General features: G+C 43.0%; 1 protein-coding gene across 1 annotated transcript in view; it reads right to left on the bottom strand.

The window, feature by feature from the left end:
• LOC126473635 (dipeptidase 1-like) overlaps positions 1–12,304 on the bottom strand; it is a 1,495,347-nt gene that overhangs the window by 197,121 nt on the left and 1,285,922 nt on the right. The window contains exon 11 of the mRNA XM_050100820.1: positions 9,367–9,451. Within this exon, the coding sequence (XP_049956777.1) occupies positions 9,367–9,451 (85 nt within the window). The remainder of the gene's footprint in view (positions 1–9,366; positions 9,452–12,304) is intronic.

The raw sequence follows: 12,304 nt of genomic DNA, 5'->3' as shown, positions 1-12,304 counted from the left end.
ATACCTCGAAGATACAAGCGTTCGACATTATCGCCGTTTCTATTTAATGTTAAAGAGCTGTATTCCATTCTGAAGGACAATGTAGAGATTATGACGTCACACGTCACGCAGAAGACTTCGAGACTATCTTGCTGACGGAAGGTTAATGGGATGACAATTTTATATGTTTCTGGCTGCAAAGAGTGTTCTCGCCCTGAGAAAGTGAAAAGACAAATAATATTACGAGTACAATTTCGTGCGACTAGTAGTTTAATTGTGAAAATTGTTTTTTATTAGTTTCAAAGTTTCTTTTCACCTTCTAAAATATGAGGCAAAAGGTCTAACGAAAAAAAGCATTCTATGGACGCCTGAGCTGCTACCTCTAGCGCCTCAGGTGATCCAGAACGGTCTACCTGCGCCAGCTCGATACCCCCTGCAGTGCACGGGTATAGTTCACAGTATTTCAGAAGAGTAATACGTTTGCTTGGCATCAGTAAGCTTCGAGTCTTGATTTTTGTGTGCAGTATTGACTTTCCATAGTTTGTTTGTGATCTTATAGTCTACAGTTTTGTAATTCGAGTAAGAATGAGTGGTGAGAAAGTGTACTCGGGCAGGACATTCACGAAAACATCGTATCCAACGAGGCGTCCAAGCAGCACGCCATAAAAGCGTCCAAAGAAGAGATATGAGGCTGAGGGCAGTTGGGAATGAGTCAGTTCCTCTGCTAAGAAACTGAAACACAGTCTACGAGGACTTTGACGTGAATTACAGACTGAGCTATATGATTATAATTTTTCTTGCCATTATATCTGTTATCTTTCAACACGTGAAGCATAAAACGCGCAGTGCAGACGTCATGTTACAATAACGAAGGCCTAGGCGTCACAATAATTATTGCTTGTCCAAACTGCTGGAAAGTTGTTATACCACGTAATAAGTTTATACGGAACGTGTATGAATTTTACAATTGAATCCTCCAAGCAATGCCACCGCTAAACGGGATTGCAGAAGTTTTGTACCTTCATGGAAATGCCACGACCGATTTTTTAATCGTTCTGTGTTGAACTAGCGAATGTGAGTTCGATCGAAACGGCACTGTGTGACAGGCAAGTGCTCGGGTAGCAGATTAATGGTAAGAGTTTACTGAAAGTAGAATTTTTTCATTTATTCATGTCTACAATACATTTCAAAATCTCAAATGCGTTTTCCTCGGAAAATGATTTTTCGAAAGTGCACGCAGAGGAACTCTCACAATTTTCAGTTATTTTGTCCCAAAATTTAACAACAAGTTTGAAATAACATTTCAAAGTGAACCACAGAGGGGACTTTCGATTAGATAATTTAAGCAATATTTATTAACAAATGATTATCCTTTTCTCGTAAAAATTAAACGATTTTATTAAAACACACGCCAATAACTCAAAAATCAATGTCTTAAAGCCCCTACGTGGTTCACTAGCTACGCTCACGTAAATTACATAGAATGTTTTTCTTTCTTTTTTCGAGATTCAAACTGATATCAGTTATAATGCGTGCCACAGATCGCCTCAGATTCAACGGGCCTCTGGAGAATTTCTGTAGTGTCGCCATTTAGTAATCTTTTCGAACATAAAATGTTTGTAATGTACTTAAATATATGCTCCATAACTACCGCAAGTATTATTACTCTATAACATTTCCTTCCACCGCAAAAACGTGACGTTGAAACGCTTTTTCTCAGGCTGTTGCAATGGTACTACCTCTTAACACCCAAAAATTATGAGTTACGTAATATCGCACACTAAATGCCTTTTAAGCAGATCGGCCGCTCACTCTGTAGTACAAACAGATGCCAGTGTTAAGTAGTTAGAATCTGCATTTCTGCGCCGATATCATGTCCTTTTAATATTCTCCTTCTCGAAACCTCCAAACGACCTAAGAACACAATGCGTTGGTTCCACATATCTACAAAACAATAACAATTTAGCCAAGACCCTTTGTTTTCGAGAATTCTAAAAATAATTGACAAGAGGTTCACTAGTAGTTACCGTTGCTTAAAAAGGCGTTCCCCCCTCCCCTCCCCTCCTAGTACACATCATCTATGATGAATCGACATTATGTCGCCAAATTGCAACGGTCCCTCATTATCACTGTTTCATGATATACAGCAAGAACACAACAATACATGTAGACATTCACATGGTCACACCATACCTGGAATAAGAGACGTTTCACCACTGTACAAATGGGTCAAGTACTTCGCATAGACCGAGCGAGGTGGCGCAGTGGTTAGACACTGGACTCGCATTCGGGAGGACGACGGTTCAATCCCGCGTCCGGCCATCCTGATTTAGGTTTTCCGTGATTTCCCTAAATCGCTCCAGGCAAATGCCGGGATGGTTCCTTTCAAAGGGCACGGCCGACTTCCTTCCCCGTCCTTCCCTAACCCGATGAGACCGATGACCTCGCTGTCTGGTCTCCTTCCCCAAAACCAACCAACCAACTTCGCATAGCGTTGGCAGTGCATGTTACGACTGTCCGACAAGCAGGAGCTATTGTCTGGAGCGTCACTTCGTTTCGTAACGTGACCCCTTTCTTTGTCATCCGCGGCACACTTATAGACCAGCGGTAGGTTTACGATATTCTACTCCCCGTTTCTTGCCCTTCAGGGCAAACCGTTCTGGGCTTACATAATTAATGGCCACGTGGACTGTGCGAGAGTTTCCACCGCTTGTCTCCGTGCTTGCCAAACCTTGCATTGGCCAGCGAGGTCACTGGATCTCGGCCATAGTGAGAACATTTGGAGCATTATGGGCGGGGCCCTCCAACCAGCTAGGGACTCTAACGATCTAAGGCGGCAACTGGACAGAATTTGGCATTTTATCCCTCAGAAACTCTACCAAACAAAGCCGACGTACTGCTGGCACAAGGGCTGGATGTGAATCAACTTGCTCAATTTGTCATCAGTTTGTCTTCAATATGTCATCAACTTTTCCTGAAATTGTAATCATTAGTTTGTCAGTACATGCACATCTTAAATACATTATCAGTAACAGCATTTCTTTCTTGTCTTAGAGCGTATAACAGGAAACAAACCAGAAAAACATTACATTCAGCTCAGTACTTCCCCTCTTCTTCAATCCAGTTAGCCCTCGTCGTTCTACAGCGCTTCCCACACTATCTATTCTACTCTGTTTTCTCAGTTTTGGTCAAATTTTTGGCGAAGCGGCACAACATTGAAAGTACGCATTGGATATTTTACGAATTTTTATGGCCAAACGAAGAGTAAGATATAAAAAATTGGGTATCGAACTGACCAGATTCAAATCTAGTTTCGAAAAAACATGTTTATACATTCTGTTTTTATAAATGTTCTTTCTGCCTTTTACTTCGTTCCTATATCACCCTACACATGTAATACGTCTTCAAACTATCTTCTTGTCACATACTTATTTCACTGGAATTGTTAACGTAAGTGGTTGCATAGCAATAATTTATTCGAATTTAGTGTTAATGTTACATCTGGAAGGAACGTGGAAGGCGATGCACTAGGGAGACGCGCTGCATCACGTCAGCACCCACCAACCAGTCTCCGAGACTTTTGTCTACAGTTACGCATAGAGCAGTTATTTATGGTCTGCATTCTCTACATTGTTTGTACTTTACTATCACCTGTTTCGTGGTAAAATAAACGCACCCTTGCAAAATCTGCGTTTGTTGCTTCAGTTTTGGTCCCCAGTGTAGTATAAGACTGCTCTGCGTTTGAAACGCATCCACCAGGGAGCCATAACAATGTGAATGCTATAGATCATCTCAGAGAACAGAATCAGAAGCAAAAGCCGAGAGTAAATAAGTAAAGGCTCCTCCTAATGTTGCAAGGAAATTACTATAAAAAGGCCCAAAAGAAAATCGTGTTGAATCACCAGAAGCACACAACAAACGACTCACTATTAATAATCAAAATTCTAGAGCGACACCCTGACAAGTGATTATCAGAACAGTGCCACACCACCACGTCCCCTAATGGTTCTGTGATGACACTCCACGTGGCCATGTGGCCTCTAACCATACCATTCGAATGGCTCAGTGAGAGTGTTTGAGACACACAGAAATTTCCTTAACCCCCACCGCAAGTAGCGGCAATCCCACTCGCTCAAAATGTCTTAACATGATGATAACGTCTCTGAAGTAGAAAAAAAAAACCCACACACGAGGGTTTGAACTTTAACAGTGACAACTATTTATTTACAGCTCCTAGAAAATAGATACGTGTTTCAGTGTTTTACTGACCTTCAAAGTAGTCACCAGCATTGTATATAACCCATGGCCAGCGATGTGAAAGCCGTAGGAAACTCTTATCAGTGCCAGTTGAGTTAGTTCGAGCGGCGCTGTCTATTGCCCTAACAATTTGTAGCAGTTCTGAAGCGAATGCAGTGAATTGTTTCCTTCAGTTTAGAAATCGAGTTGAAGTCACGAAGGCTTAAGTCAGGGGAGTGCAGTAGGTGGAATAGCACTTGGCAGCCCCATCAGTCAAACAAATCCGTAACAGCCTGCACTGTACCTGCTTGAGCATTGTCCTGCAAAATGATGGACGAGTCCTGCAGAAAGTGTCATCACTTCTCTCTCTATGCTGCTCATTTTTGGAACGCAACCTACGACCAGCTTAGAGAAAGAAGTGATGATACTTTCTGGAGGACCTGACCTTCATTTTGCAGGACTATGCTCGACCACGTACAGCGCAAGCTGTTGCTGATTTGTTTGACTGATGGGGGGGCTGCCAAGTGCTATTCCACCTACTGCACTGCCCTGACTTAAGCCTTCGTGAGTTCAACTCGATTTCAAAACTGAAGGAAACACTTCACGGCATTCGCTTCAGAATTTCGCAATAGACGGCGCCGCTAGAACTGTCCACACAACTGGCACTCCTGAGAGTAATCTACGACTTAAAAAAAAAAAAATGGTTCAAATGGCTCTGAGCACTATGGGACTTAACTTCGGAGGTCATAAGTCCCCTAGAACTTAGAACTACTTAAATCTAATTAACCTAAGGACTTCACACACATCCATGCCCGAGGCACGATTCGAACCTGCGACCGTAGCGGTAGCGCGGTTCCAGACTGTAGGGCCTAGAACCGCTCGGCCACACAGGCCGGCTACTACTTCCACATCGCTGGCAATGGGTTATGCCCAATGCTGGGGACTACTCTGGAAGTAATTAAAACACTGAAACACGTACCTGTTTACTATTTACATGCCAGCCCTTCAGTCACCCAACATTACCGCTGGATATATTTCGTAAACCACTCCAAATACTGACGAATCGATTCCACAGACCGAACGTGAGGAGAGGGCCTAGTGTAATTGGTTAATACAAACCATATCAAATGCACGGAAGTATGTTTTTTAACACAAAACTACGTTTTTTAAATGGAACCCCGTTAGTTTTGTTAGAGCATCTGAACATATAAACAAATACGTAATCAGTGCCGTTTGTTGCATTGTAAAATGTTAATTACATCCGGAGATATTGTAACCTAAAGTTGACGCTTCTGTACCACTCCTCCGCTGTTCGATCGTGTGTATCGGAGAGCACCAAATTACGTAGGGATCCAAAGGGAACGGTGATGGACGTTAGGTACAGAAGAGACTGGAACAGCACATTACGTCCACATGCTAACACCTTTTTATTGGTCTTTTTCACTGACGCACATGTACATTACCATGAGGGGTGAGGTACACGCACACACATGGTTTCCGTTTTCAATTACGGAGTGGAATAGAGTGTGTCCCGACATGTCAGACCAATAGATGTTCAATGTGGTGGCCATCATTTGCTGCACACAATTGCAATCTCTGGCGTAACGAATGTCGCACACGCCGCAGTACATCTGGTGTAATGTCGCCGCAGGCTGCCACAATACATTGTTTCATAACCTCTGGGGTTGTAGGCACATCACGGTACACATTCTCCTTTAACGTACCCCACAGAAAGAAGTCCAGAGGTGTAAGACCAGGAGAGCGGCCTGGCCAATTTATGCGTCCTCCACGTCCTATGAAACGCCCGTCGAACATCCTGTCAAGGGTCAGCCTAGTGTTAATTGTGGAATGTACAGGTGCACCATCATGCTGATACCACATACGTCGACGCGTTTCCAGTGGGACATTTTCGAGCAACGTTGGCAGATCATTCTTTAGAAACGCGATGTATGTTGCAGCTGTTTGGGCTCCTCCAATGAAGTGAGGACCAATGAGGTGGTAGCCAATGATTCCGCACCATACATTTACAGTCCACGGTCGCTGTCGCTCTACCTGTCTGAGCCAGCGAGGATTGTCCACGGACCAGTAATGCATGTTCCGTAGATTCACTGCCCCGTGGTTTGTGAAACCCGCTTCATCGGTAAACAGGTAGAACTGCAACGCATTCTCTGTTAATGCCCATTGACAGAATTGCACTCGATGATTAAAGTCATCACCATGTAATTGCTGATGTAGCGACACATGAAAAGGGTGAAAGCGGTGACGATGCAGTATGCGCATGACGCTACTTTGACTCAGTCCACCGGCTCTCGCAATGTGCCGTGTACTCATGTGTGGGTTCATGGCAACAGCAGCTAACACACCAACTGCACCCGCTTCTCCTGTGATGGGCCTGTTACGGACCCATTTGCGTGCTACGACCATACCTGTTGCATACTGATGGCGGTAGATGTTTTGCAATGTGCGTCACGTCGGATGCTCTCTGTCCGGGTACCGTTCTGCACACACCCTGCAGGCTTCAGATTCATTTCGTCGACACTCGCCGTAGATGAGTATCATCTCCGCCTTTCCAGAGTTCGAATACACCATGGTCACAGTTCCTACAACACTACACTATCGCAGTGGTCTGGTAACACGGTGTACTACAGTTGGTCTGCTTGCGGAGACGAATGCAGAATAACAATAGCAGCAAGCGCTACATGCGGACACTGCGACAGCTAGACCAAACCACAACAGTGCACTACACCCACACTCGTAAACACGGTCGTCATCGTAAACATGTCCCTGCAGATGCTGCTCGCCGACCGTCGCCCGTGTTTGTTACAACACGCAACTGAACGTCGGAGGTTTCAAGCGTCAACTTTAGGTTACAATATCTCCGGATATAATTAACATTTTACAATGCAACAAACGGCACTGATTACGTATTTGTTTATATGTTCAGATGTGCTAACAAAACTAGCGTGGTTCCATTTTAAAAAAACGTAGGTTTGTGTTAAAAAACATACTTCCGTGCATTTTTGTATGGTTTGTATTAAACAATTACACTAGCCCCTCTCCTCACGTTCGGTCTGTGGAATCGGTTCATCAGTATTTGATGTGGTTTACGAAATATATCCAGCGGTAACGTTAGGTGACTCACCCTGTATATATATATATATATATATATATATATATATATATATATATATATATATATATATATATATATTGTTCATTTTCGCTTGTCTGAACCTATATCTTCCATTGGACATCAGGGAATGATCCTGTATATAAGTACGTACGAAGACAGATAGATAGATAGATAGATAGAGATGGAGGGAGAGAGAGAGAGAGAGGGAGGGGGGCGGCAGGCGGGAGGAGAACAGAAAGGAAACGAACATATGTTACTTCATACGGTTCGTAAGACTTACAAAAACGAAAGAGACCCCAAGTGAACAAGTAGTGAAGACAGAAATCACGCTCAGGTCTCGTAAGAAAAATCTGCAGTTAGAGAAAGATGATTAATGGTGTTCCATAGCAGCTAGCTTACGAAATATAAATGATACAAAACAGAAAGACGTAGCATCAAACTGTGTCGACTCTTAATCGTGAAATGACAGTGAGGCCTCTAACCTACTACCACATTCTCTGGTGCGGAAGTTGTTACCGTTTGAAAGCCGGAGCGACACTAGCGCTCCAAGCGGTCTTAGTTAAAGAAATAATTGTTACACTTTTGCATTCCATGCGTCAGTAAATTACCAAGACACATGAACTGTCGTGAAATACATGTAAAAACAGCCATATCGCACTGATTCAATAACAGACTACTACTTATTCATGAAGAAATATTTTTGAATATGTATAGATTTGCAGATTATTCTGCTGAAAGGAAGAGAATATAAACACATATTTCACGCATGAAAAGCACACATTTCTCTTATTTTCTGTCTGTAATTACCACAGGCCCTTTCCTTGAGCCTTAAAACAATTTTATGGAGTCTAATGATTCGCCCATTCTTATACTTCATTCGACTTTGTAATACACGAATATTTTTTTAAATGTAATTACTTTTGCTTCAAAAGAGAGCGTATTTACGATTCTTGTCGTTTGTGGCTCATATTTAGTAAAACTTGTTGTATTAGTTTCTTCAATGTTGAAAAACAGTTTTATTGCATTTGATGGTTTATTATTACGTCTGTGTGATATTTCCCTTACGCTACATTTATGGTAGGATATTTAGAGCGTTAATTAATGTAGTTATTATATTCCATGTTTGTTTCTTATATTCCACTTCACTGAATCAGTTGAAAGTGTAGCAAACAATACTCTGCTTTGCTGGGAAGATACACGACGACTTTCTGCAAAAGGTCATGGCTTCTAGCGTTTGCTAGCAATTTTTCATTATTACAGGAAAACTACATCACTCAGTACACATCTGTGCATTACAAGAGATTCATAAGCAGTCTGTCCTGTACTGTACAGTTTCGTACCTCCAAGTGTGTATGCTGTAAATGGGTAAAAACGTTAGTATTCGCAATGATTCAATATCGTTTTCACTAGTGTCGCTTGCTGGCCACATGGAGCGCTGCTATCGCTGTCGGTAACGAAAAGGAGACGGAGTGGTGGGTAACAAAAATGAGACGGAGTATCCGCCTGTTTTGTTAGACTGATGTACGGATGCTCAAATTTCGGCAGAAAAAAATAACTGTAAGCAATAATTTATTAATGTAAGATTATGGCGTCATCTGTTTTCTTATGTGTAACTGTTCCATATAAAAATAAAACTGCGTTCTTCAAGATAAAATCCACTGAGGCACCTTCACGTAAAAGACGAAACGCTTCTTCAACGTTGATAAATACAGACCGCAACAAGAAAAAGACGTTTGAATTTGAGAAATGAATATTTATATATTTGCAGCAGATAATGACCACACCGCCCAACTTGTAAATACTCGTTGTTTGTTTAGTTTTAGGAAGGCAGTGTGTAATTATCACGCTTGGCCGTTGGCGCGCCGGTAACTTAGCTTTCAGTACAATTACAGGGAGCGGTATTCAGAGCTGGTCCGTGCCGAGCCGGCGGTCTGGCAAAGCGACGCCGGCCCGCGAACTTGTCTGCCTCGGCGCCGAACTCTGCGGACAGGAGGGGCGAGCCGTGGCTGGCGACTTACCGATGACGTCATGCAGCGACGCGCTGTCGGAGCAGCTGAGGAAGTTGTTGAAGAAGCTCACCATCACGATGCCGCCGTTGATGGCCTGGAACAGATTGCGGACAAGCCGTCTGCCTCACAACTCTCACATCGCCAGCGCGAGCTTTTCCTACCGCACTAGTAATACGGCCTCAAAGTTACGTTTTCTTTAAAACATATTTCATTAAAAAATGGTTCAAATGGCTCTGAGCACTATGGGGCTTAACTTCTGAGGTCATCAGTCCCCTAGAACTTAGAACAACCTAAACCTAACTAACCTAAGGACATCACACACATCCATGCCCGAGGCAGGATTCGAACCTGCGACCGTAGTGGTCGCGCGGTTCCAGACTGTAGCGCCTAGAACCACTCGGCCACCCTGGCCGGCCTAATTCATTGATGATATATCTAACACAAAATGCATACATGAGTTGCAAAGATTATTTTATGAGTAAGTTTCGTAAGCTTCACTACAAGTTTAAACGCAGCCCAAACCTCTCAGACAAACAGAAGCTAAACGATGTCAAAGTTAGCGTAAGGAGGGCTATGCGTGAAGCCTTCAGTGAATTCGAAAGTAAAATTCTATGTACCGACTTGACAGAAAATCCTAGGAAGTTCTGGTCTTACGTTAAATCAGTAAGTGGCTCGAAACAGCATATCCAGACACTCCGGGATGATGATGGCACTGAAACAGAGGATGACACGCGTAAAGCTGAAATACTAAACACCTTTTTCCAAAGCTGTTTCACAGAGGAAGACCGCACTGCAGTTCCTTCTCAAAATCCTCCCACAAACGAAAAAATGGCTGACATCGAAATAAGTGTCCAAGGAATAGAAAAGCAACTCGAATCACTCAACAGAAGAAAGTCCACTGGACCTGACGGGATACCAATCCGATTCTACACAGAGTACGCGAAAGAACTTGCCACCTTCTAACAGCCGTGTACCGCAAGGAACGGAAGGTTCCAAATGATTGGAAAAGAGCACAGGTAGTCCCAGTCTTCAAGAAGGGTCGTCGAGCAGAAGCGCAAAACTATAGACCTATATCTCTGACGTCGATCTGTCGTAGAATTTTAGAACATGTCTTTTGCTCGAGTATCATGTCGTTTTTGGAAACCCAGAATCTACTATGTAGGAATCAACATGGATTCCGGAAACAGCGATCGTGTGAGACCCAACTCGCTTTATTTGTTCATGAGACCCAGAAAATATTAGATACAGGCTCCCAGGTAAATGCTACTTTTCTTGACTTCCGGAAGGCGTTCGATGCAGTTCCGCACTGTCGCCTGATAAACAAAGTAAGAGCCTATGGAATATCAGACCAGCTGTGTGGCTGGATTGAAGAGTTTTCAGCAAACAGAACACAACATGTTGTTCTCAATGGAGAGACGTCTACAAACGTTAAAGTAACCTCTGGCGTGCCACAGGGGAGTGTTATGGGACCACTGCTTTTCACAATATATATAAATGACCTAGTAGATAGTGTCGGAAGTCCCATGCGGCTTTTCGCGGATGATGCTGTAGTATACAGAGAAGTTGCAGCATTAGAAAATTGTAGCGAAATGCAGGAAAATCTGCAGCGGATAGGCACTTGGTGCAGGGAGTGGCAATTGTCCCTTAACATAGACAAATGTAATGTATTGCGAATACATAGAAAGAAGGATCCTTTATTGTATGATTATATGATAGCGGAACAAACACTGGTAGCAGATACTTCTGTAAAATATCTGGGAGTATGTGTGCGGAACGATTTGATGTGGAATGATCATATGAAATTAATTGTTGGTAAGGCGGGTGCCAGGTTGAGATTCATTGGGAGAGTCCTTAGAAAATGTAGTCCATCAACAAAGGAGGTGGCTTACAAAACATTCGTTCGACCTATACTTGAGTATTGCTCATCAGAGTGGGATCCGTACCAGATCGGGTTGACGGAGGAGATAGTGAAGATCCAAAGAAGAGCGGTGCGTTTCGTCACAGGGTTATTTGGTAACCGTGATAGCGTTACGGAGATGTTTAGCAAACTCAAGTGGCAGACTCTGCAAGAGAGGCGCTCCGCATCGCGGTGTAGCTTGCTCGCCAGGTTTCGAGAGGGTGCGTTGCTGGATGAGGTATCGAATATATTGCTTCCAACTACTTGTACCTCCCGAGGAGATCACGAATGTAAACTTAGAGAGATGAGAGCGCGTACGGAGGCTTTCAGACAGTCGTTCTTCCCGCGAACCATACGCGACTGGAACAGAAAAGGGAGGTAATGACCGTGGCACGTAAAGTGCCCTCCGCCACACACCGCCAGGTGGCTTGCGGAGTATTGATGTAGATGTAGAAGCAATTAATTCCGAAAACACTCACCTTCATGCTAAACATATGAGTATGTGGATAAGGCAAATGTATATATATTTTTTAATTGTTGCCTGTTATGCAAGCATGCATCAACTTTCAGAACAATCTCCTTCTTACTAAATGTAGATTCACATACTCCTTCGACGTCTCTGAATACCCGCTAAACTAAGGTTGTTTTGGAATCTGCTCGAGCTTTATCAGAACTTAACTTTTGCCAGTCATTGGTCCTTTGCGTGGTCTATGACTACAGTTTGCCTACGAAAGGAGGTTATAAGATGAAAATCAACAAAAGCAAAACGAGGATAATGGAATGTAGTCGAATTAAGTCGGATGATGCTGAGGGAGTTAGATTAGGAAATGAGACACTTAAATTAGTAAAGGAGTTTTGCTATTTGGGGAGTAAAATAACTGATGATGGCCGAAGTAGAGAAGATATAAAATGTAGACTGGCAATGGAAAGGAAATCGTTTCTGAAGAAAAGATATTTGTTAACATCGAGTATAGATTTAAGTGTCAGGAAGTCGTTTCTGAAAGAATTTGTATCGAGTGTAGCCATGTATGGAAGTGAAACATGGAAGAT

The sequence above is a fragment of the Schistocerca serialis genome, chromosome 4 (assembly GCF_023864345.2).
Source record: "Schistocerca serialis cubense isolate TAMUIC-IGC-003099 chromosome 4, iqSchSeri2.2, whole genome shotgun sequence".
Taxonomy (NCBI): Eukaryota; Metazoa; Arthropoda; class Insecta; order Orthoptera; family Acrididae; genus Schistocerca; species Schistocerca serialis.
Note: the sequence above shows the minus strand (reverse complement) of the source record. Positions and strands in the feature narration are given on the sequence as shown.